The sequence below is a fragment of the Chelonoidis abingdonii genome, chromosome 17 (genome assembly GCF_003597395.2).
Source record: "Chelonoidis abingdonii isolate Lonesome George chromosome 17, CheloAbing_2.0, whole genome shotgun sequence".
In the NCBI taxonomy this organism is placed as follows: Eukaryota; Metazoa; Chordata; order Testudines; family Testudinidae; genus Chelonoidis; species Chelonoidis abingdonii.
Window position 1 is genome coordinate 15835526 of NC_133785.1, and position 27376 is coordinate 15862901.

Here is a 27376-nt window from a genome sequence, read left to right on the forward strand (position 1 = left end):
CTTTCTTCCTTTTGTTGGGATCCTGAACTCAACCATCTCATGGTCACTGCTGCCCAGGTTGCCACCCACTTCTACTGCCCCTGCCAATTCTTCCCTGTTTGTGAGCAGCAGGTCAAGCGAAGCATGACCCCTTGTTGGTTTCTCCAGCACTTGCACCAGGAAGTTGTCCCAAACACTCTCCAAAAACTTCCTGGATTGTCTGTGCACAGCTGTACTGCTCTCCCAGCAGATGTCAGGGTGATTGAAGTCCCTCATAAAAAACAGGGCCTGTGATCTGGAAACTGTTGTTAGTTGTCCGAAGAAAGCCTCATTTACTTCATCCTCCTGGTCTGGTGATCTATAGCAGATGCCCACCATGACATCACCTTTGTTACGCTTGCATCTAAACTTAACCCAAAGACTCTCAACAGGGTTTTCTCCAGTTTCATCCTGAAGTTCTGAGCAATCATACTGCCGTCTTGCATACAGTGCAACTCCTCCACATTTTCTCTCTCTCCTGTTCTTCCTGACCAGTTTATACCCATCCATGACACTGTGTCAGTCATGTGAGTTACCCCACCAAGTCTCTGTTATTCCAATCATATTATAGTTCCTTGACTGTGCCAGGACTTCCAATTCTTCCTGCTTGTTTCCCAGGCTTCTTGGATTCGTGTACAGGCACTTAAGATAACTAGCCGATTGCCCTAGTTTTTCAGTATGAATCAGGAGGCCTCCTCGTTGCACCCTCCTCCTTGTGTTTCTTCCCGGTATCCCACTTCTCCCCTTACCTCTGGGCTTAGGTCACCATCCCCCGGTGAACCTAGTTTAAAGCCCTCCTCACTAGGTTAGCCAGCCTGCCTGTGAAGATACTCTTCCCTCTCCTAGTTAGTTGGATCTCATCTCTTCCTAGCAATCGTTCTTCCTGGAACAACATCCCATGGTCAGAGAATCCAAAGCCCTCTCTCCGACACCATCTGCGTAACCAAGCATTTACCTCCACAATTCGATGGTCCCTACCTGGCCCTTTTCCTTCAACAGGGAGGATGGACAAGAACACGACTTGTGCCTCAAACTCATTTATCCTTCTTCCCAGAGCCACATAGTCTGCAGTGACCTGCTCAAGGTCATTTTTGGGAGTATCATTGGTGCCCACATGAAGAAGTAGGAAAGGATAGTGGTCCAAGGGCTTGATCAGTCTCGGCAGACACTCTGTTACATCCTGAATTCTAGCTCCAGGCAAGCAGCATGAGTCTCCCAGTCTGGACGGCAGATGGATGACTCTGTCCCCCTTAGGAGAGAGTCCACAACCTCCACTACCCATCTCCTCCTCTTGGCAGTGGTGGTTGTGGAACCCCCATCCCTAGGACAATGCATCCCATGCCTTCCAGTCGATGGGGTCTTCTTCTGATCCCTTCCCTCAGATGACTCTTCCAAACCATTCTCCGCCGTATCTGTGCAGAGAGCGCCTGAAAACAGTTTCTTACCGCTATCTACATTGGGGATACATGGATTCTCCTCTTTCTTCATATGGAAGTCATATGCTGCCAATTTTCTTCCCCGTTCTGCAAACTCTAGTCTGACTGCATTCAGTTTCCACTAATAAAAGTTACACCCTCTGGATATCACACTTTATAATACACTTGAATAAGTGAAATAGTTTAAGAGTTCCATTTTTCCTACAAATGTAATGTTAAGTACATTTGAAAGCAGGCCAAAGCAAAGGTTACATGTTCTATCCATAAAGTAAGATGCTAGTTACTAATTGTTATTTTCGTACGGTTATATTACCTGACAGGAAATGTGATATTTGCAGTCAAATTCACTATCTCACACAGGCTGTAACAACTTGCCAGGACCTTATGTTACTATAGTGTTGCCATTTGCACTGCTACAGTTCAGATCTGGCAGTATTTCCATTGTAAGCCCCTTTTTGACAAAGACTTGCTCTGATCCACATCTTGGTACATACGTCTCAGCTGGGGAGTAACTTTTTCTTATATTTTACATTTGGTTATAACTGGATTGGCCAGTTTAAAAACTGAAGTGGTGCAAAAAAAAAAAACTGACAAATGAGATTCTGATTTTCTTTATTCTGAAATAAAAACATCATCATAATCATTTACTATTAATCTATAATGTGAAATAATCTCTTAAAAGAACAAGAGTCTGCCCAAACTTCCCAAATGAGGACCGGATTTCCTACATAGGTCCACTTGCTCATTTCCTGGCCTGACAAGGACTGGGTGTGCTGCAGAGACAAGAGTCGGACTCAGGGTGAGAAGTAGAGCTCTGTGGGTTCATTTCCTGACTTGGTCAGAGAGTCCCTGTGTGACTTTGGGCAAATCACTTTGTCTCTAGGTACCTTAGCTCTCAATCTGTAAATTCAGATAACAATATTTCCTTTCTCCAAACCGTTGTCTGTCAGATCTAATTAGACTGTAAACTCTTCAAAACAGGGACTACTGCTTATCTTGTACTGCATGTACATCTCCTAGCACAATGGGACACACACTCTGCTCGGGTCTTCAGGTGATACTCTAATACAAGTAATTTGTAACAAACTTATAGTGGAATCTGTATGCTGTATTATTTCACAGCAATTATTTTTTCAAAGGAGCAGGTGGTTCTTAAACAAAACATTTTATTTCCCTGTTTAGGAATGTTTTCCTTAGAACTATCTTATTAAATTAGGTCTTACCTATCTGTGTTAGTTTTTTATTTAGTGCTTATTGCTAAGTGTCCTACACAAAACCCTGCATAAGACAGTTCTTAACAATACAAGTAGGATACTCGTCTACTTTTTCAAACATCTGTTTTGCTACTGATAACTGATTTCCCTGTATTTTGTATGGCAGTGTGACAAAAGAGCACTAACATGCGGACTTCTTCCAAAGGATAGCAACCCCTTCTAGCTTTTATTTTGAATATTATAATGAATTCCCTTTTCTGAAAAGGATCTCTCACTTTCAACTGAGGAGGAAGCGAAGTCTGAACTGACACACATTATCCACATGGACACCATCTGATGGGAGTCCTTTCTTCTATACCCTGTCCCTGCCCCCCACCCACAATTTTTCTTTAAAATAATGGGAAGCAACCTGGTCTGCAATGAAAAGTAGAGAGTCAGATTGTCACCCTTACTTCAAAATACTTCTGTTTTTGTTTCGTTTTACTTTCCCAATAACATGATAATAGTCAGTATGGAATCTGCAAGAAACTTGTTGTGCATTTTTTTCTTTGTCTGTAAGGATTAAATACAAGTTAATCAGACTGGCAGGCACTACATTTTTGCAACCACATTTTGCAACATACATATTCACAGGCAACAATGAAAAGATGTTTTAGGACAATAATATATTTGTTACCTTTTTAAAGTAAGAGAACAAAAGTGTCCTTTCCCCTGGCCACCATCTTTCTCATAATATGCATTTCTGTTTTATTATTTGCACAGTTTTTAAACTATTGAAAACAGTTTAAAAACTATTTAATGTGTGAATATGTATAGAAACAAATCTGACAGCAGGCAGTTATTAATAAAAGTCACACCCTATAGATATCACACTTCAAAATAAACTGCTTAACTTTTTCAAGTTTTAAGAAATTGATTAAGCTCAAAGGACCTAATCACCAGACAGAAGCTTTTTCTTTATTCAGAAAGTAGCTGATTACAAATACAAAGGTCTGAAACTTTGAAGTAGCTTGGCCATGGTACACTAACTCATCTTACTGCTGTTCTCTTGGCATATACAGACATTTACCTGGAAACACACAATTATTATTCCTTCTGTCAGTAAAAAAGGTTTTCAGTAATCAATACTGAAATACATCAAACATAAGACATGTAATCATTTAAATAATACATTTATGTTAAATGCCATAATCAAAAAGAAACTAATATCGTTTGAAAAGATATAATACACATTTAATCAACTAAAAGTGCTTAATTACATTGCTATTTACAGTGACTTTGCTGAAATCAGAAACTTTTGCCCTAGACCATATGATTGAAGCAATTTGAAATGGAAATATTTCCTGTCCACTCACTGCCAGTTTCTGCTCCCAGAGTGATATAACAGATGACATCGAGTACAATAAATTCTTTTATTAACCATAAATTTGAGACTGCTTTAGGGATTTGAAGTGTTCAGTTTCATGCTGAAAAAATGTAATGTTATCCACAGACCTTCAGTGTGTGTAACAAAAAGAGAGGCACAGGTTATGCTACTTTGATCAAATTTTTTGATGGCGGGGGGGGGGAAGCCTTTTGATTTTGACAATATGTTAGAAAGATTTACAAACCTTTTTTTTAATATGAGCCTCAAATAGTGCACTGAGCATTTTACTATATGAAACAATTACTCCTAACAAACAAGACTTTGGACAAAAAGTTAATGCTATGCACAGGTTTTCTCCTGCCAGCCATTTTAATTAAACAACACACAGGAAGTCAGAATTGCAGCATAAGATTTAAGAGTTTAAGCATTTAACTGTAAAGATTAGCAAGTTAAATCAAGGCAGTAGTTCTTACAATCTTTACCAGGCTTCCTTTTGTCAGAGCTAACATGAATGTCTAAAAAGCTAATCCTTGAACACTTAACAGGAAGACAAATATGGTATATAAAACACTTCCACTTAAAAGCCTTCATCTGCTACACAGAAAATGTCCAGTTATTGTACTAACTTAAGAAGTTGGTCTTAAAACTGCCGTAAGCTTCCACTTCCACTGTAAATAATAACTCACAACAACAACAAAGCTACTTGGAATAAATATGAAGCAAATATTGAAACAATTATTTTCTCTGTTGTAACTAAAACTCATCAAGCCAAAAGAAAAGCAAACTACTGAACTATTACAACAAATTTGCAGAAGTGAAGTTCTGCATGTGAGTGGAACACAATAACCACCAACCAAAATGTTCATACCAAATATAATACAGATAACCCGAAAAATAATTATTCATACCTATCAGCATTATTGGATTATACAGGGTTTTAGCCTCATTTATTTTGTGGCTTCTAGTCTTGCATTTACTGCCAAAAGAGTAATAAAAAGAAAATTCTGTCTTTGCAGCTCATTCTTTAGTGAGCTGAATGTCCCATTTTAAAATCTCTGCATGACATTTCACGGCTAGCGGTCCTTACTCGAAAAGAACCCCAAAAGTGAATGGCATGATTAGTGAATTACTCTTACAAATGCAACTATATGGAAAAACCTAAGCTATACTGACTTGTATTATCCCTAACTTATGAATAAAAGATAGAGGTTTCGTTTCCATTGCTGTTCTGGAACAGCATAGAATAATAACTTGTCACCTGTTAAGGGTCAAGTTTTGCTGATATTTTAACTTAGGTATGCGTGTGTGTGAGAGAGAGATTGATTATCATTTAATTTCAGTCAAAAGAAAGATAAACTGCGAAGTTACTTACAGAATATTAACAACTCAGCCTTTAATCTAGAGATATACTAACTGACAGAATTGTAATAATAGACCTTTAACTACGATGGTACGGCTTTTACAATCCTGATAGTCTTCAGCATTTATTTCAACATTTTTCTATTATTAAACAACAACAAAAAAATCTGACGCTGAAAACTAATTCATGACAAAATCATCAAGGGTAAGGGCGAGACTCTCAAATGGCACAAATCAACGTAGTTTCATTGACTTCAGTGGAGCTACACGAATTTACACAGCTGAAGATCTGTCCCCCATGTTGTTTTGAGCTGTTAATATATGTCCTGTGTAATGACACACAGAGGCATCAGAAAAAGATTTGATGCTGTAAACAAAATCAAAGATCTTAGCAATTCAGAAGGCCCCTTAAATCCAAGTCAGTAGATAACCAGCACTCCAGCACACTTTGTTATCTGCTGACGGAGTTGTTGTCTTTAGGATGAGATGTGAAACAGAGATCCTTGACCACTTATGGTCATAAAAGACCCTATGGTTCTGTTTTGTAATTTTAGTATGATTTTTGAAATTATAGTCAGTCTGTCTAAATTCCCCTTAGAGTTACAACATTATTCTTCATTTTCTGTCAGAAAATGTACAGCATTACAATGCACTGTTAAATAACTGCTGTGTTTCATAGATTCATAGACTCTAGGACTGGGAGGGACCTCGAGAGGTCATCGAGTCCAGTCCCCTGCCCTCATGGCAGGACCAAATACTGTCTAGACCATCCCTGATAGACATTTATCTAACCTACTCTTAAATATCTCCAGAGATGGAGATTCCACAGCAGAGATTGGAGATTCCACAACCTCCCTGCGGGGCAATTTATTCCAGTGTTTAACCACCCTGACAGTTTAGGAACTTTTTCCTAATGTCCAACCTAAACTCCCTTGCTGCAGTTTAAGCCCATTGGCTTCTTGTTCTATCATTAGAGGCTAAGGTGAACCAGTTTTCTCCCTTCTCCTGGGATGGGACAAACGCCTTTTTAAGATAGCCTGAAAAACTTGCTCATCATGGTCCGCCTCTCAGTCTCTCTTTCCAAACTAAGCAAACCCATTTCTTTCAGCCTTCCTTTCATAGGTCAAGTTCCCGAAGACCTTTAATCTTCTGTTGCTTCTTCTCTGGGACACTCTCATCAATTTCTCCACATCTTTCGTTGGAAATGCGACGTGCCCAGAACTACTGGCCACAATACTTCTAGTTGAGGCTAACCAGCGGCAGAGTAGAAGATTGGAGAGAATGACTTCTTGTGTCTTGTTTACAACACGACTGTTAATGCATCCCAGAATCAACGTTTTGCTTTTTTTGCGACAGTATTCACACTGTTGACTCGCATATATTAGCTTGTGGTCCCCTAATGAACCCCTGGATCTCTTTCTGCCATACTCACTTCCGTGACGAGTCTCTTCCCATTTTCTGTATGTGTGAAGACGATTGTTCCTTCAAGGAGCACTTTGACCATGTGTCGTTTATGAACTTTCATCTGGATTTACGTCAGAGCCATATTCTCCAATTTGTTCCAGATTCATTTTGAAGATTTTGACTCCTGATCTCCAAGAGAGTTTCAAATCCATCCATGTGGTATTGATCCGCGAAAGCGTTAATAAGTCGGTACTTTTCCTATGCCAACATCTGATTCGTTGATGAAAGATATTGGACAGCAGCAGTCGTCCCAAAAACAGGGACCCCTGTGGAACCCCACTTGGTATTCTTATACCTTTCCAGCAGGATCTTGGGAGCCATGGTCAATAACCACTCTCTGAGTACGGTTCTCCAGCCAGTTATCTGCACCACCTACTATAGTTAGCCCCATCTAACATTAGTATTTTGCCTAGTTACCGATAAGGATTATTCATGCGAGATGGTACCAAATGCCTTATTAAATTCTAGGTATACCACAGTCACCGCTTCTCCCTTATCCGACAAGCTTCATTATCATAAACAAGTTTTCAGATTGGTTTGACATTGGATTTGTCTTTAAATCCCTGCTGGCTATTCCCTAGTCACCTTGACCACTTCCGATGTGGTGAGCGATGATTCTTTAATTACTTGCATCCATTATCTTCCTGTGCAAGGCAGGAAGTTAACTACAGAAGTTAAACTAACTGGTCTGTAGTTTCCTGGGTTGTTTTTATTTCCCTTTTTATAGATGGGCACTATATTTGCCCTTTTCCAGGCTTCTGGAATGATGCATTTTAATATTCTCTTTATTGAGATTAAACAATTGTACATCGTAGGAGTAGGTTGAATCTATGGAAAAGTGGCACAGAAAGGATAATAATACACAAACCGGGGAAGGAAAATGTAGTATTAAAGATAAGATGAGAAATCTCAGTTTAATTTCTTAATAAAAGGTTAGAAGTAAATTGCATGTTGATGCTAAACTGTCTGAATAATATAAGGTATTTTATTAGTACTCTGTGTAGCTTTAAAATGTAGTGTGGTACCCTAAACCCTTCAGAAGTGGAGAGCCACACTTAATAATAGAATTGTTACTTACATCATAATCTTTCAAATCCATAAAAGATTTGATGCAGTTTCACCGCAGAGGCAGTTGCTTTTCAGTGGAGGCTGAAGTGGTTCCTATATACCCTTTGTCTCCTTCACAAGATTGTAAATCTTAATTAATGCTTGTGAAGTACTCACCATTTTGAAATCCTCAGATGAAAAGCACAAGCAAAACATTAAATATTGCAAATCTTTTGGAATGGTGCTGTTTTATATGTGGTGCATTTCATAATCTACTGAGAGATTTTCACAGGCACAAATGGAAACTTTCCTCCGCCTTTTTTGGTCAGATTGTAAAAAAACAGGTGCCTAAAATTACATTCTTTGGATGGAATTTTCAGAAGAGCTAAGTGACTTATGAGCGCAAGCCCCACTGAAAATTAATGGGAGCTAGGTGCCTAACTTCTCAGGCATTTTGAAAGTCCCATCCTGTATTCTGAAGTCATTTAGGTGCTTTTGAAAATCCCATTGCTAAGTCCTTATTTAGATGCAAGCCTAAATAAGTAGCCTGATTTTCAAAAGTGCTGAGAATCCAGTGCTCCCACTAAAGCCAAGATGAGCTGCTAGATGCTAGGCACTTCTGAAAATCAGGCCTCTGATACGGATGTAGAAGCCAAACTCTAGACTAGGCCTGCACAACATACAGTCCGCGGGCTGCATGTGGCCCGCATGGACTCACTGTGCAGCCCGCGGAGGGTGAGTAGACAAGCGGTGAGGTGGGGCAAGCCAACAACCAGCTGGATGGCCAATGGGTGGGCGGGGTAGTGAAGAGGCCAGTGGCAGGGTGGGGAGTGAGGGTGAGCCAGTGGCAGGGGCAGCGGCAGTGGCAGAAGATAAGAGGCCAGCGGCGGGCAGGCAGTGAGCTGGGGGCGGGTGGAGCAGGTAAGCCGGCAGTGGACAGACAGGGAAGCTGGCAGCAGCAACAGGGGGCGGTGGTGAGTAGGCGAGCCGGGGAGGTGGGGTGCTGAGGAGGCGAGCGGGCGGCCAGTGGGGGGGGGGGCTTTATACTTGGGAGTGAGGAGGCAAGCGGCGAGTCGGTGGCTGACCTGTTCTACCGATCTTGTCTCTCATAAAAATTGGTCCCTTTTGCTGCTTTTCTCTAGGCTGGGGGGGTTGTCCCAATACTGCAAAGAGGGTGTTCCCAAAAGAAGGTGCTTGCTTCTAACCCCCGAGGCCATCAGTATGTCTCCTCTTCTCTACTCAGTCCACTTGACAAGTTTAATTGTCCTTGGTCTGGCTCCCAGCCCCTCTCCAAGGGTTGCAGCTGTCTGGAGGTGCCTGCCTTCCACACCTTCCTCATTCACACCTCATTCATTCAACAGGGCAATTGATTACAAAGCGAGGGGGGGGGCTCTTATTCTACTTCTAGCAAAAAGACATTTTTCTTTTACTTTAATTATACTACCTAGAGGCCCGCTATAACATATTACCAAGGTTCAATACCACTGTTTCGGCGGGACGGTGCTGGGGAAAGAGGGTTTGTTTCCGCGGGGCCGGGTGGAGCTAGCATGGGAGGGGTGTTTCTGGGGGTTTGAGCGGCGCTGGGTGGGGCTTCAGGGGGGCCAGTGGGTTTCAGCCCTCAGCTGTTTTCTTTGGAGTAATATGGCCCTCAGTGCTTTACGAGTTGTGCAGGCCTGCTCTAGGCACACAAAGAGAAATTCAATTAGGTAAATGAGTTTTACCACTGACTTCAGGGAGACAGGATTTTGACCCCCTTTTTAAAAAATTTGACCCTTGCTTCTAACTCATGGGCTATGTCTACATTACAGAGCCTATGCCAGAATAGCTTTGCCTCCTACTGTAGATGCAGCATATGCTGACAGAAGGAGAAGCTCTCTCTACTGGTACAGGAACACCACCTCCCCAGACAACATTAGTTCAACATAAGTCTTCTTCTGTTGGCATAACTGCATCTACACTTGGAGTTTTGTGAACATAGCTATGTTGCTAGAGGGTATGTTTTTTTCACACTCCTGACCAATACAGCCATTATTAGATGCAGAACAGGCCACTTATAAGTGATAAGCACAGGCCCTGACTGTTAATTTGAATCACTTTATAAAACGAAAACGTATTTTTCAAAAATGGATAAGATATTGTAAATATGTTACTGTTAAAAACTGTAAATATTTCCTCTTATATTTTCTGATAGCCATATAAACCATGCACAGAATACCCACTTGTAATTGTAAACGAACAGCCAGTAGTTTCTAGTCTAATAATTTATAATATTGGATGTTTGGATCAAAACATTTACAGGACATGCTTTTCAACTTATCAAACATGGTTAAGTGAAAAGTAACAAAGAACCCCCAGATAAAAGTATTATTATCCAAAATAGTTATTATATATTAACAACATTAATATATATGAATGCATATTATATATTAATATGTATATATAAATTATAAAAAAGTTATTTCAAAAACTCAAACGACTTTATAATCAAGTAGTCGAAAATAACTATCTATATGGATATAAACTCTGAAAGCAAAACTTCCACCAATTTTATTAGGGTCATCTAAGATCTTTTTTTCATGTTTTTTAATTTTGGACTCAAAGTCTTTAGGAGAAGTAATAGGAACATAATTGAGTTAAGCAAAAGAATATTTGACAGAGAAGAAAATAAAATTAAGGTATATATTTAGATGATTTCAAAAGAAATTCAGGATTTCAAAAGTGTCCCGTTAGCAGAAAAAAACAGTATTTTAAAATACAGAGTAAAAGCAATTAGAAAACACAGTTTGAGTGAAATGTATTCTTGCAAGAAATTCTTATGAAGGATCACCTTGAATGCGTTTGATGCTGAGACTCCATAACTTTTCTTTACACAAAAGCAGTAGGCAACAGAGCACAACCAGATGTTATGCTTTCTTTTCTTAGTTTCTGTAAACCCCCATGACCTCCTTCAAATTAAAGAAGGGAATAGCATTTTTTTAAAGCCACAGGAGCTATCATTAGTGAAGCATTCTAAGGATTTTCATTAATTCATAGCCAGCCAACCAGGAATTTTCCCACAGCCTTCTACAAAAAAAGTCAGGGAAGTCAGTGATTGCTTGGTTGGATTTGAATATGGTCAGAAGTAAGATCAGAAATATTTAGTTCCTCCCACTGGAGTAAGTAGGGGGGGTCAGAAATGAAAATCCAAGTCTGCTCACCAAGAATGATCAAAATTGACTAGTTCACACTACCATTTAAAACCCCAGTGAAAGTAAAATGTGAAGCATAACTTTAAATCACTTAGGAAAAATCAGATACAAATAAATTAAATGAATTAGAAACATTGATAAAGACAATTTTTAGAAACTGTTCTTCAAAAATGTCATTAAAAGTATGTATGCCCAGCAAAGAGTACATTTTTCAAATGCAGTGCAATTCATAAATTAAATGTATTCAAATGACTTCTTCCTAAGGAACTTGGTTTTAGCAAAGTATTTAAAACTATATGCTAGACTACGAGTTTGATCCTGTCAGGAGCTGACACTCATTGAACTCCATGAGGGTTGAGAGGACTCAGCACCTTGGAAGAGCTGGTGCTGAGTACCCCCAGTTTGGAAGCCCTTATAGAATATTCACTACCCAAAATCTTTATTAATATGTGGATTAAAGCTGGCTAGTTTTGCGAGGTATCTTCCCAGAACATCAAGTGCACCTACTTTAGTTGGGAATTGGACCTGCTTTGACCATGGGGTGGACTAGATGACCTCCTGAGGTCCCTTCCAACCCTGATATTCTATGATTCTGTTCTTAAATCTCTTGAATCCAGTTGTTACACACAACAGTCGTCCTCACAACCTTAACTCTGCCACCTGGAACTAATACGATAAACTGAGAATAGTATGTTTTGGCCAGGGCTGCCTTATAATAAATGGACATGAGGAGTGTACCATTTTGTGTGGTGTGGTGTGACCCACAGAATTGTATTCTCTCATTTATCTGCAAGCCCTCCAACTGTCCTTCACTGTGTTAGGGACAGGTATATTGACTAATGCTGGGATTAATTGCAACACGTAGCTGCAGCTCACACTGTGATATAGAGTGATGAATCTGTACCCAATGGATCTGGGACCCCTCATTTCTGTGCTGAATTATGCAGGTTATGCAAACAGAGGAGCACAATATTCTTGTTGAGGGATTTGTAACAGTCTGGCAATAAACATGACAGTGTACTACAGGGCAGAGATGCAGGTGGTGTTGTAAGGGGAATCCTGAGAACAAGAGTCAAGGGGTGGTAACATCTGGTGTGATAGGGTGCTGTTAGCAGCTATAAATTGAGCCTTTGGAAGCCAGCACCTAGCTCACTTAGAACACCCAGAGCACCGGGTGTAGTTAGAGTAGGAGAAGCTTAAGTAGTTTGGGCTTGCAAGAGTAGAAGGGATAATTTGCACCTGTAGGGAGCCTGATGAACTAATGAGGTAATTAGCTTGCCAGCTGGGTAGCTCTGAGAAGAAAGCAAGTAGTATGAGCCAGGGAGCAGGAAGGGGGTTCCAGATAACTGCTATTATGTTGTGATATATTTGGGAGCCTAAACCACAATAAAGACACTTGGAACCCTGCTGGACCGTGTATGGTGCTTAATTCACAGAGAGTGTTCACTAGTCAGTGTTTCCAAAAGTTGAAGAGGGAGCCCCTTCACAGGTGATTTTTGCAGAGTAGGGAAATAGTCAAGTATAGGCCAGGCCTACCCAGCTGGTATTCATGAAATGTGCCCCAAATGCAACTTTTGCCTTACTCAGGACACGGTGTGACAGTTTCTCCTACCATAGGCATGTGCTGCGTCCCCACAGTATCCTATATCATATGGAAACATAGAGTGCTATGATGTCTGTCAGAGCAGGCTGGAGTATCATTCAAGGAGGACAGAGTTAAGGTTACAGACTGGAGCTGGTGTGCACCGTAACTCATCTTTCCTGGTTTCAGAGATTTAAAGTACAAGTGCACTTGACATTCTGGAAGGATATGTGGCACTGCCAGCCAACCTTAACTCTGTATTAATAAAGTTTTTGGGCAGTGAATGACCCTTGTTTTTTCAGTAAGTGGTGGTAATGATGGAGGTATGACTATGGAGTACCTATGCAGGGGCACAAGAAAGTGTCCTGGGAACACATTACTGGCAGTCTGTTACCATCTCTGGGCTCCTCCTGAACTCTGCATGTCCCCACTATGAGTGCAGGGGCAATGAGGAAGGTAGGTGGTAAACAAATGGGCTATGAGGAGCACATCTACCAGCTGGAGAAAGCAAAGGGGCATGGATGGAAGACCCACATACCATACTCCATTCATGGCTAATGTAGGGGGAAAGTGCCCTGCACAACACTCTGAAGTCTAGGAGGATTGCTGGAGTTTGAAGTGGCCTGTTCATCTCAATGGGTGATCTCCTCAACACCTCCCCAAGTCTACCCCACCCCCTGTTATGAGCTATCAGTTTTCAGGACAATCTCACCATGCATGTAGGTTTTAGAGCAACGTTAATATTAATATCATCTCTTTATTGGGGGCTGAATCTGAAGAACGCCTTGACTAAATAACTTCAAATTTGTATGCAGAAGCATACCCCTGTTTCTGTTGTGGTATGCAATATTCAAAATAATCATACCATTCACACAGATATTAGTGAAAATTAAAAGATGCTCATAGTATGGGAGGGGCCTTATATTGAGAATTCCTTGTTCAAATGACCCCAAATCTGCACTGCAAACGCTATCCCAGACTCTGTTACAGCATACCTATTTTCAAGACAATCCCCCTATGTGTGTGTACTTTGGAACACTTTGACTATTATAATCAGCTCCTTATTTGGGGACTGTATCTGAGAAACCCTTGAGCAAATGATCCCACTTGCACCACTATACCAACCTCTGGCTCTAATGTGGCACAGCAATATTACGGCAGAGCAGCAGTGCCACCACAGTTAAAATTGCACCAGATTTTCATTTTAATGGGATGAAAAAGTATCAGAGGGGTAGCCATGTTAGGTTGGATCTGTAAAAGCAGCAGAGAATCCTGTGGCACCTTATAGAAAAAGGTTCTACACAACTTCTGGCTTTTAGGTTAGACTATCATTTACAATATTTATTGCCATTTGTGGAGTGCTTGATTTTTTTATAACCCTTTGTGAAGGGAGAATGTCATTTGAGGTTTGTTTTGACTTTTTTTTTTTTTTAAAAAAGAACTACAATTTTTCTAAGGAACCACAACATTTTGAAGGGGAAAATTGAGAGGTCTGAACTCTTAGTTTGTGTAGATGGATTAATTATTGTAGAAAGTTTAAATGTGTTTATTTTTAATGAAAAATATGGGTTACTGATTTGATATTCTGACAGTGCATTAGTCAATGTTGACGTCACAAAAGTTTTTAGAAAAGAGCTCTCTACTATGGGTAGTTTCCTGATACTTAATAATCACTTTGATCATACTGACATTGATGAGAGTCATAGCTACTTTCTTTGCTATACATACCTCACACTCAGAGCTACTGTTCAGAAAATGAGTCAGGAGCATGTGGCATGGTTACATTATCCTAATGCTGCTGCTTACTAGAATCTTTAATCTTCCCTCTATTTAATTAATGCTATTTTTCTTCACAATTCCTCTAAAGTAAAAACTTCCAGAAGACCACTCTGCACAATACAACTAATGTGCACAAGACAGCCTCAGAAAACTCCCACGTGTAGGTAGGACTTGAGCTAATTCACAGTACTTGGGTGGTACTCAGGTTCAAAAGCCACAGTATGTCATCTTTTAGCCCCCAATTAATCTGATATCAGGCTGTCTGCAACCATTCTGGTTTGCAACTAAACTCTAGTCCTGATGCACATGGGCAAATTTCTTCCTCTAACATGTCAACTTGATTCAAGCCATACAGTAGATCCAATTTTTATCTTGAATAATTTTTTTAATTTTGCTTTCTCAGAGTAGGAGTGGGTACCAGACACTAGCCGAGATCAATCTTGAGTGGATGATATCAATCTGGGGAAGATCAGAGCCACAACTGGCAAAATAAAGTTACAAGAACTGTAACGTTTCGATTTCATTGGGGGGGGGGGGGAGAGAGAAATGGGCTATATTTTGAAAACCCCTGGCTCAAACAACCACAAATTCTGACCACAAAATTTACCCTGGGTCCCAGGAGGCACAGCAATTTTCAAGACAACCCAAATAAGCATGTAGATTTTAGAGAACTTTTTAAAAATCATCTGTTAAATAGTAAGCCATTATAGTGGTACTATCAACTCCTTCTATCAGAGTGTTTGTCAGACCATTTATTTCTAAGCGTTTTACGAAGTAATACCTATGACCTGAAAACTGGTTATTAGAAATGGGTCCAATGGAGTTTAAAGATCAGTCAGATTTACTAAGAAACATCTGTAACATGGAAACTTGTTATAGCTAATGTTAAACAATATGCACTTGACTTCCCTACATTGCTCAATATCCGCTGTCCACATTCATGCAAGTTTATGGCATACTTCCAAGAATTAACTTTTGGAAGTACATTTTATATCATTATATACATTTGATACAGGTGCCGCATTCAACTGCAGAAATAAACAACATTAAATAGATTATTTTATAATTTCAACTGATAATACTAGTTTATTTTTAAAATATTTTTTCTATTTTTATCCATTTAAATGTTTACTTTTCTGGGAAATTATGGGAGGGGTCAGACAATAATTATTTAATAACAGTAGACATTGGCATTCAAAAAGTTAAAGCTATATAACTGTTGAAACACAAATTGGCAATATCAAATGTGAAAATATTCAAAGTAACTCTCCCTAAATCAAAGTCTAATAAATGCTCCAGCAGCATTTTTCTTACTCTATCTGTAAATTTCAATTATCCACAGATATACTTTTTCAGATATTTTTGGGTGTGCACTGTGAAATTTACTTTACCGAATTGACTGATAAAAACTAAATCCTTCCAAGACTATTTATCTTTTTTTTTCTTTTTTTAAAAAAAGAGATACCCTTAGATTATATGGGTCAATATTACACTTTTCACACCACTGTGGAATTCTGAGGTCACTCATTCTACAGACCGATGACAGTTATTGTGACACCCAGGAAGAGATGTTTTCAGTATGCCATTGAATGCACAACATATTCCTAAAGTAGCATAAAGCCTAACATGCTGCAAAAGGAAGCATACAGAAGATAATATATGGCTCAGCTAGCAGGATTTGGGATAGTCACTAAAGTGACAAAGGAGTTCAAAATCATATATTTTTGTTAAACAAATATTGTGCATCAGAACAGCTGCAGGAAATCATCCATTACTGTAGTAAACTGCTATATGCTGTAAAGTAATCATTATTCTCTGATTTTAATCTCTTGTGGAAACTCAGAGAGGCACAAGTACAAGTGTAAACAATGGTAGCTACAATTGTCAAAAAAGCTTGGAAAGGTAAATAGCTGGATGAATTTACAATTGTAAAAAACGTGTGATAGGATAAAATCTTTTTATCCAGTTTAACAGTTTATATCTAATCTCAAAATAGGATTTCAAAAATATATGGATTTAAAATAAATCAATCTGAATGTCCATTTGAAAGTAATAAAAAGTAGCTTAATTAGAATAGCTCTTATTACTTGCCCTTCTTTCACAAAATTGTTTGACAAAATTAATATAGTTTTATGGGGAGGGAAGATCAAAGGAACATCACAAAATTAATGGAGATATATAACCTGAGATATAAATTATATGTATTTTTTCAAATTGTGCTATGCTTTATATATCAGTTTTTACACATAATGTTCAGTTTTATGTTAAACAGATAAACAAAGCATAAATACAGCATAAAACTTCAAGGTAAATTGTTAACTTTCAGAAAAATAAAAATAAAACTTTTGGAGTTTCCTCCTTCAATCACCACTGAACATTATTGGGAGCATTACACTTAATATTTTATAAGCACAAGTAAAGTAAAGAGAAATTATTTTCACATTTAAAGACTGAAGACCAATTTTAGTGTTATTGTTCACCAATAAAACTTTGCACTCTTGTCATTTTTATAGCACCCTAATAAAATGCCAAATTAATTGGCAAACTTCAGCCTTTGAGCAGAATTAAATGGGCAAATTCACATCAAAGCTTTGTTTCATCATCTTTGGACGGATCTGTTGGAAAAGACAGCTGGTCCTTATTAAACACCCATTTAAAATGTTGCAGCTCTAATGAACTAACATCCACATTACACTAACATTATCAAGTAATTAACTAAAGAAAAGCTAGAATCATCTAATGATGGTTTAACTTTTTTCCACCAGTGGACAAGAAAATATTTAAATCTATTAAATGAATTAAGTATTTGTTTTGCCCCTTAAATAAATTATCTAGATTTTGAAATTAGTTTGACTGATAAATTTGTTTCAAGTTGTTAAGAGGCAACTTTTGTTTGCTGAAATCTAAACCATGGCATGCATTACAAAAAGGAAATAAATCCCATCCATAATATTGCTGGGGGGAGCTTCAACTACAGAAATGCTTGTTAGGTCATGAGCCTTTTGAATTGCCTGAATAGTCAAAGTACAAAAATACACAATAAAACATGTAAAAGATTAAAGATGCATTTTATTGTCAATATTCAGAACAAGTTTATTATAAGTAAACTGGAATAAGTTTTCATCATTTTTCTTCTCTGAATGTTTTGTGCATTTGAAAGCCAACTCTGAAAATGTATTACTTGCACTATTTAGACTAAATGCTTTTTATGGACAAAAGGCTCAGACCCAATATAAAACAATTGCAACAAAGAGACATTTTCCTGTTTGAGTAGTGTATATACTTTAATTGTGTTGTTGGTTTTTAAATAAACATAAAGCAGTAGGCATGCTGTAGTCAGCGTGGTTTTTTATGAAAATTTAGTTAAGTGATCTAGGCTATGTCTACAATACAGAGCCTAACCCAGAATAGTTATGTTGGCATAGCTATGCCAGCACAGCCCCTATGTCTGGACGCATACTTCTTCTGTTGCTGTAGAAATACCACGTTCCCGAACAATGTTAACTGTGCTGACAGTGGAGGTTTTGTCAACCTAACTATGCCAGGGGAGTGGTTTTTTCACATCGCAGCTTATCACAGCTATGCCAATATAACTTTTAAGTGTCGATCAAGCCCTAAACACAGTTATTTTTAAATAGAGACAAAAATAGTCATTTTTTTTTACTATACCAGATGGTAAGTGACACCCGTGATCTTGAAGTAGTTAATCCAATTGCCTGGGCTAGATAATTGGTTGAGTTTGTGAGGCCTTACACTCAACATTTCTCTAGCTGTTTGAATGTAACAGTAATTTTTAACACCACAGCTAAGCAATTCCAAAATTTCAGAGAATGTTCTAGGTATCCATGTGCAGAATCCTGTAGATTTTAGTGAAAATTGGAAAACTAAAACGAGGAGACACAAGGAGCCCCTGGCATCTAGTTAGCAGAGCTAGCACCTTCAACCATTTCTGTAATTGTCTACAAATGAAAGAATTGGTTGATGGTAGCCATTAACACCATCCAGAATAACACCACCCCATCTGTGCTCTGCCTTTCTTCCTACTTCAGTTTTAAAATGTTGACACCATAAGAAAGAAAGAAAGAAAGTTTGGGGGGGGAGGGTAGAATGGATTACACACAGAGCACCTGACATGGGGAAGGGAATGAGGAACCCTAGCATGGGAGAGCAGGGGGACACACAGGAGACCATGGCATGAGGGACAGGATGATGAAGACTGCAGAAAATCCCTGAAATAGAAGCAGATGGGAGGATGGCACACAGGAAGCTTCTGGGGAGAATGGAGGAATGCAAGGAGCCCCTATTGTGTGCAACATACAATATTCTTTTTGTTTTTTTGCTTTAAAATATGCCAAATGCTATATTCTCTCTCAGTCAATAGTCTCATTAATCTTAAGTTTCAGTCTGAACAGAGTCAAGGGCCTGATCCTGTAGAGTTAAGAATGTGGAAAACTTTACTCACATGAGTAGCCCCACTGGAGTCAACAAAATTAGTTATGTGAGTAAAGTTACCCATGTGCTTAACTCTTTACAAGACTGGGCCCCAAATATGTACAACTAAATTTTAAAGCTCAGTCCTTCATTCCTTACAATACCTACATGGGGAAATTAATCGAAATAGTTATTTCAGAATAAGTGTCCACACAGGGAGCTAGTCGAGAATAGCTATTGCGCTTTATATTTCCATCCTTCCTCAAACATGTACAACTTGCAAATGTAGATAAGCCTTAAAATTCTCACAGAAGTAAATGAGTGAAACCCTGGCCCCACTGAAATGAAAGGAAGTTCTGCCATCGACATTAGTGAGGCCAGGAGGATTTCACTCAGTGCTCATAAGTTACACATATGCTTAACTGTTTTGCTTGTTCAGAACCCTATTGGTCTTGCAGGACTGGGACCAAACTACTACAAAAGAATGCACTGCACATATTTTGCAATTAACATTGTCAGGACCTGTTCCATAACCTTTAGATTTTGCAAATTCAAAAGATCTTTAAGAATAAGCTGAGGATCTCTCAACTGAAACAGCAAATATTTGCAAATATAAATTCTTACCAACACAAATATACACTATTTCTTTACCAAATGTAGTTTTTACTGTAATAAAATAAAGACAAATTTAAAATATTTCCATTAGATTAAAAGCAAAAAGATTATAGTATTTCTTAGACAAACTCAGATTTTTTTGTTCTAATAAATTAAGCAAACCTAAGCAGAGTGTGACATGGAAATTTCATATATGAGGTAAATGAGCATGAATTTGGGGAAAATAAACAAAAGTGCTCAAATTGCAGGAAGAGGGGGAGATCCAGGTTTTCCCCCCAATGCAATTGTGAGAAAAGTGTGACATATCCACACAATTCTACCACTGGTAAGAAAAATAACACACACACATAGATAATAGTCACATTCTATCTCTTGTTTAATTACTCAAATATCAACAGTTAAGCAATATTTTTTTCAATACTATACTAGTGAAAATTAGCTTAACGAGCATTGTTTTACTCAAAACACATTAGATATGCTTATTATTCATCTCTCTATATAAAGTTTTTAGATTTGTTCCTGCCCTTAACCTACAGATTAGAAACCATCTATAAATAAACTACAATAAGAATATCTATTTGAATAAGGTACAATTACTTCAGGGCTTATGTCTTTTCAATCAGTCAGTGTCCCTGCAGTGTTTAGAGTGGCAGAGGGGAAGTGGCCTGTGGTTAAACAGAGGAAATACCAAGGAATTTTAATAGAGCAAATAGTCTCTTTACTTCCTACAGGGTAGCACTTCAAAGGCAGCCCTGCCCCAGAGCAGACAATGTGTTACAGGGGCCATCAGTCATTTAATAGTATGTCAAGTCTATTCAAAACTTACATGCAGTCCAAGATAAATACCACACAACCAAGACAATGAGTCCCTTCCTGCAGTCATTCCTCTGGCAAAACTCCCACTTAAGTCAATACGAGTTTTCCCATTTAAGAATTATACTACAGAATCAGATTCAGTATCTAAAAAAACTGGTCAGGCAAATCTGCTAACTGGAAACAAAAAATATATTGGTAACACAGACTAACTGATTGGAAAGTTTGTTCAGGAAATTAAAAGTTTAAATTTGTTGTATGTGATACAAAAATAAAAGTTTTCTTCACAGTAACTTGAAAGGTTGTGTTTTTAGCAGATTTATTAGAGGGGAGCATTTTAAAAGCTTTACATTAAACAGACCCAGATATAATCAGTTTAATATATACAATATAATTTATTATGTAAGGAAAAATCAATTAAATATATATTGCACATTCCTCTAGATGTCAAGATAAGCAAAATTAATCAAGCATTATAACTCCTAATAGGTAATGACAGTATATTTAATAGCTGCTGCTGAACCTGACAGAAATATGTATCCTGATAGTTTGAAATATGTGGTGCACAGGGCTTACATCTTCTGAAACATGAATATTATAGTAAAATATATGTTGCTAGTAAACTGTGAGTATAGATGCAATATGTGAATTTTTTCTCTTACAAAGTTTCCAGTGTTTTCTAACTTCCAGTTCCCTCCATAGCCCTGATTTGTGCCTCGCATTGACTTTTTCAAATGTTATGATCTGAAACTAATGAAATCTTTAGTGAGAATATAACAAAAAAGAAAGGCAATGAAAGTCATTCTTTCCCTTCCCATGGTCCTTGGAACTCCACAATTTAACCAGAATTCTCGCTAGCCTTTATGGGGAGAAAACATTGAGAGATGATTTTTGAAAAACAAACAGGAAAACGCAACAAGAAAAGTCTGAAGCTAACGCACCAGGAGCCGGAACAAAAGGTAAAGACCAATAACGGAATGTTTCACCTCCCAGCTCTTCCCCCTCCCCCGCCAATTTACTTTTCAACATCCTCTGTCTGACGATCAGGTCTGAAGCTAAGACCCCGAGCCGGCCTCGAATCATTAAAATAACAAAGCCCAAATGATCGCCCTTTTTATCCTGCTGGCAGGGCAGGTCGAGTTAAGGAAGGAGAGAGCTGCGGATAAAGGACCTGTTGAGTGACTTCTTCACACTCGCTGGTTAAACGATGCCTCGCACCCCCAGGGCGAGAAACCAGTAACTATCCCTTCTCTGGAAATGCCACCTTTCCTCCTGGCCGCAAACTACCAGCTGCACAGCCTTGGAGCAGCAGCAAAGGAGTTGCAGAAGAGGCTTCCCACCCCTATTCACACTGCCCAGCGAGCTCTTCTTGCACATTCGGGAGAAGCAGCAAGTCGGACAGATAGGTAAGCACCACACCTGCATTTCTCAGATGGGCTGGGCTGCAAAGAGTCCGCTGCCCACGGGACAGCACTTGCGAGGCTTAGCCGGGAAACTCTGGCATCTCCCCATGCCACTCCGCCAAATCCTAAAAGTTTGCAAAACCCAACTCAGCGCACGAATCTGCCCGACTGTGCGGAGAAAAGAGAAACAATGCTTCAGTCCACTCACCCTCCATCCACACGTGTCGGCCGCGGGCCCCCGCCTGCTGCTGGGTCCTCCAGCAGCCCCAGCCAGCTGGTGACCCTTGAAGCAGGCGACCAGAGTGAAGAAAAAGGAGCTGAACTGGAGCCAAGGTGCCATGGTCTGCAGCTGCAGTGCACGGAGACTGGAGTCTGAGCAGAAGCAACAGGGGGGGAGGGTGTTCGCTGCGTGCATGCGCGAGAGAATGTGCAGCTGCTCCCCCCCGCCCATCCCCGCTGGTGGCGGCGGGGGGGCTGTTCCTTGCGAAAAGTCCTACAATAATTGTGTCTGGCGCAGAAGGCAATCGTTGTTCTTCATGTACTATTTTTTTTTGGCAATTAAAAGAGATGCTTCTTTAAAGTCTTTGCATCTAAGGAAGGCGAGATTACTCAGGAACACCACAGCTCCAGAAAGGAAAGTTAGCAAGACTTGCATGCAAGTGTTTGTGTGCAAGTCTTTCCCATGGGTCTGTAACTGTCCGTGTCCTGTCTCCTCTGCGTGGACATTAAAGATCATATAGTATTTTTCTAGAGAATAGAGGCTTTGCTCCGGTGAGTAACCATTTTTCCCTATCTTCACCACATCTGTTGTTCACCTCTCTGCTACATTTTGTCCAGAGGTGGGTATATTTCAATATATGGATTTTGTCCCCATTCTTGCAAACATGTAAGCACATGTGTAACTTTACTCGGGGGAGCAGTCCTCGTGATGTCATGAGTAAAGTTACTTCCATCTACACATAGGACGGGGGCTATAGTTTCCAAAACACTGAGAATTTTGCAATGAAATAATAAATCATAAAATTTCAAAAAAGACAAACTGAAGGTAAATGCTATCCAATAAATTTAAAGGTAGAAAAAGCAATGGAAATTACTTGTATTTATATTTATTTTTACACTTTTTGCATTGACCTCTATACTACAAACTTAGACCAAAACTAAATTTATTTAAAAAAAACCAGCATAGTGTTTCTAATAAATATAAATTACCACAGCATGGTATTTTGATGTATTCTTGTCATGACAACTAACATAAACTTTTGGAGCAGAAGAAACACACACTCTTAAGGACACATTGGAGATTGTTGTTCCTATAACAGCTCACCTAAAACAGACAAATGCACTGTGGGTAAAATTTTCAAAAGCATCTAAAGCAGTGGCTCTCAAACTTCTACTGGTGACCCCTTTCACATAGCAAGTCTCTGAGTGCGACCCCCTCTTATAAATTAAAAACTTTTTTTTTATATTTAACACTATTATAAATGCTGAAGGCCAAGCAGTGTTTTGGGTGGAGACTGACAGCTCATAATCCCTCATATAATAACCTCACAACCCCCTGAGGGGTCCCGACCCCCAGTTTGAGAACCCTTGCTCTAAAGTGACATAGGAGCCTAAGTTTTATTGAACATAAAATGGAACTCAGGCTTCTAAGTCACTTAGCTCCAATGACTTTTGATAATTTTATTACTGTTAACACTGCCCAAAAAAAGCAATCCTGATGATGGCATGAATGAAACCAGCAGGATCCCTAAAGGACTACATGGCTCAGCCTGAACAGAATAAAACTGTAATGGAGCAAGTAACAGCAAAAATGACCCAGGACTTGGATGAGTTTGAAAGGATATGTGAAACAGAAATCACTTATTTAAAAAATAAATAACAGACTTACCCTTATCATATGGCTTTATCTGCATTTAATATTATATAGGATAAGGCCACTCACTTATATTTAGGTATGTTATTGAAAACAAAAGAAACGCGTTCTGCAGGTCTATATTCTTGTAATATTTACAGCAGTGGTTTTTTTTTAAGTATAATTAGCAAGCAGAGAGTTTCTCATTTTCCTTAATCTTTTTACAGTCCTCTTTCTTATTTTATTTTCCTCTTACACAATTAATTTAAGTTTTTGTACTCAAAATATTCTTGTCCACATATTATCTATGGGGATTTGGTTGGAGTAAATGGAATACTTCATGGTAGAAGAAAGTGCAACTCCATCTAGCATGTCTCAAAGATTACAGCATGTGATTGAACACTCCCAAGAAAACAGGGGACTACCTCAACTTCCAGTAGCAAACTTAACTGTCACCTTGCATGGAGGCATTACAGTTGGGTCTCCCCTTACATGATCATATGACATATATGCAACAATATAAAGTAATATTACAATGGGCTGCCTAGAATGTAAGTGTATCACTGCCCTCTAATCAACAGAACCAGAAATGCTCCAGTATGTTTCAGAGGCCCTATATGGCTAACAGCAAACAGAATCTCTTCTTTGGCTCAAGCAATAGGAGTCTGTGCCTTTGGAGTAGAATTATCTGAGTGCTGCAAAAGTCCAATTAGCCATGGCATACAACATAGTGACACCTGTGAAGTCCTACACGGCCATCAATACTGTTGCTGAGAATACAGGTGTCTTTAAAATTTCATGTCAGCTTACTCTTGTCTGAATTCCTATGTTTAATGCAATATTAATTGAATGCTGCAGTGCTAGACATCACTTTAAGCAGACTAACACAGATATAGGGACAAAGTCAGACCTGGTGTAAGAGGGCTTAATTCCACAGACTTTATGCAATATTTTAGTTTGTCCCAGAAACTTGCATGAGATCTGCATATAGCAGGGGTGGCCAAACTGTGGCTTGCAAGTCACATGCAGCTCTTTTATGGTTAAAGTATGGTTCGCAGAGCCCCCCTCCTAACCCCCTATTCTCCACCTACCAGGCTTGTGGGGGAGCTCGGGGCTTCTGCCCTGCAGCAGGGTGGTGGGCTAGGGGCTTCTGCCAAAGACAACTGGTGCCTGCTGGCAGTTGGGGGCACAATTTTAAGGTTCATCCCCCGCCCCAACAGCTTGAGTCACATACCCCAGGCATGCCCGCCTTACCCTCAGCAACCCATTCCCACAGCTCCCAGGTGTTAGCTCCACATGAGAGACAGTAGTAAACAGATGGGAGCTGCAGGGAGGGGCCACTGCTTTAGCTCCGGGAGAAGAGGCAGCAGCAAAAACAGCAGCACTCCCTGCAGCTCCCAGCTGTTTGCCACTGCTTCTCTCAGGCCACAGCTCTCAGCTTGTTGGCTCAAGCAAACCCTGGCAATAATCGGTGGGGGTGGGCACATGATCCCATATGCCCCACACACACACACATTGTCCCAAGCTTCTGCCCAGCAGGGAGGGGTTCTTGGGACTTCAGACCCATAGGATGCGCCTGCCAGGGCTTGGTGCTTAAACGGAAGCGGGGCTGCAGTCCCAATCCCCAGCAGGTGCCTGCTGCGCAGTTGAAACCCTGTCAGGCGTGTCCTGGCTCTCGAACTTCTAAAGACTGTAATATGTGGCTCAGAGGGTCAATACGTTTGGTCATCCCTGGTATATAGCACACATCCTTTGTTAGCAGTACATTTCCAAGCCATAAGGACTTGCAGTTACAGTACTTTCCATATGAGGGCACTCCTGTTATTATGTATTCCTCTTTGTTTCACATTTCTTCTTTTCCACTACAGGATGAGGTTGGCGTTTTTTCCAAGAGCCCCTGCCCCATACACACCGCCCATTTTTTTACTTACCTTTGCCCACCGTAAAGGTCTGTTGTTATAACAACATTCTTTTTGGCCACATATGGTTGGATACATCTCCTTTTGGAGCTCATCAGCCAAAGGAGGCAGAGGCATGCTTTCTACTCCAGAAGTTTTGCACTATCTCCACAATGTTATCAACTGCTGTCATTTTACAAGTGAGGGGCTACATTTAGTTCCTCAACATTGTAGAAAGTTATGCTCTTAATAGATAACTGGACTAGCCCCACACTATTTCTACAGATAGATGAACACTGTTAACTGATGTAAATGGGCATAGGTCCACTGCCTGCAATGGAGATATGAAGATTTATACCCGCTGAGGATTCAGCCTGTGTAAATCTGCACAGTTCTGTTGTATTTAATGGAGTTCATTTACACTAACTGAGGGTCTAGCTAGCTCAACATCCAATAAGTTTGATGCTCTGCAAGCTCTGGAGAGCTCTTTAAGGTAAATTTTCAGGAAAGACAAGATCAGAAATTAGAATGTTGTAGAAAGACAGACTGGAAATCTAGCACTGCCTTTTGCTTTGCCAGTTTTTAGCATATAAGTATGTGTTGTGTCCCTTTTCCATTTCACAAAATTTGGATGTCTCTTTTAATGATGCCATCAAATCACTGGGGCAGTACAGACTCCCTCTCTTTGTGGCAGAGTATAAATCAGGAACATACATTACGTCAATAAAATATTGCAAAAAATAAATGCTCCCACGAGATTTAACCTGCAAGAATACCTATCTCCTTGAGATTTTTGAGCATGGCAAACCCCTGCATTTTCAACAGCGTAAATGTATTACTGTATTTTTATTTTATTTATATATGATCTAAGAGTCAACTACATGATTTACAAAGGTATAAAGATAGGTCACTACCCCAAAGAGCTTACAGTCTTAAAAAACCAGTGAGATACAAAGGAGTGGGAGAAAGCCTGGAACATGTATTTGCGGGGATTATTATTAATAGAGAATAAGAAGGTCCTTGTATTATAGAATCATAAAATCACAGATATATAGGGCTGGAAGGAACTCAAAGAGGTCCTCGTCATCTAATCCATCTTCCCACAAAGGTGCAGGACCAAGTTTACCTTGACCATCCCTAACAGGTTCTTAAAAACCTCCAGTGATGGGTATTCCACAAGCTCCCTTGATATCCTACTCCAGTAGTTAATTATCCTTGTCAGGGTTGGCTCCTGGCCCCAGCATGCCAAGCGCGTGCTTGGGGCAGCATGCCGCGGGAGGCGCTCTGCCGGTTGCCGGGAGCGCATCAGGCGGCTCCGGTGGACCTCCCGCAGGCATGCCTGTGGAGGGTCCGCTGGTCCCGTGGCTCCAGTGGAGCATCCGCAGGCACGCCTGCGAGAGGTCCAGCGGACCCTCCACAGGGACGCCTGCGGGACATTCACCGGAGCCGCGGGACCAGCAGACCCTCCGCAGCCACGTCTGTGGGAGATCCACCGGAGCCGAAGGACCGGCGAGTGGCAGAGCGCCCCCTGCGGCGTGCCGCCATGGTTGGGGTGGCGAAATGGCTAGAGCTGGCCCTGATCCTCGTTGTTAGAAAGTTTTTCCTAATATCTAACCTATATCACCTCTATTTCAGATTCAGCCAATTACTTCTTGTCCTACCTTCACTGGACATGGAGAACAATTGATCATCATCCTCTTTATAATAGCCCTTAACAGGAGCTGTAACTAGGGAGAGATGGAAAAATGGGGCAGAAAAAAAATCGGTAGGGGGTGCAAATCTGTTTGCTTCCCTTGAGTGCTAAAATGCCTAGTTATGACACTGCCTTCACATATTTTCAGGCAGAGGTAACTGATGGGGGGGCACAAAAGATCAAGTGACCCTCCTCATGGTCAAGTGCTCCCGCCAGCC

The 27376-nt window shown here is 39.9% G+C and overlaps 1 protein-coding gene across 1 annotated transcript in view; it reads right to left on the reverse strand.

Moving 5' to 3' along the window:
- The window catches only part of IL17RD (interleukin 17 receptor D), a 113142-nt gene extending 91072 nt beyond the window's left edge, over positions 1-22070 (reverse strand). Inside the window, exon 1 of the mRNA XM_032798830.2 lies at positions 21924-22070. Within this exon, the coding sequence (XP_032654721.1) occupies positions 21924-22055 (132 nt within the window). The 5' untranslated portion in view covers positions 22056-22070. The remainder of the gene's footprint in view (positions 1-21923) is intronic.
- Between the last annotated feature and the right edge of the window lie 5306 nt (positions 22071-27376).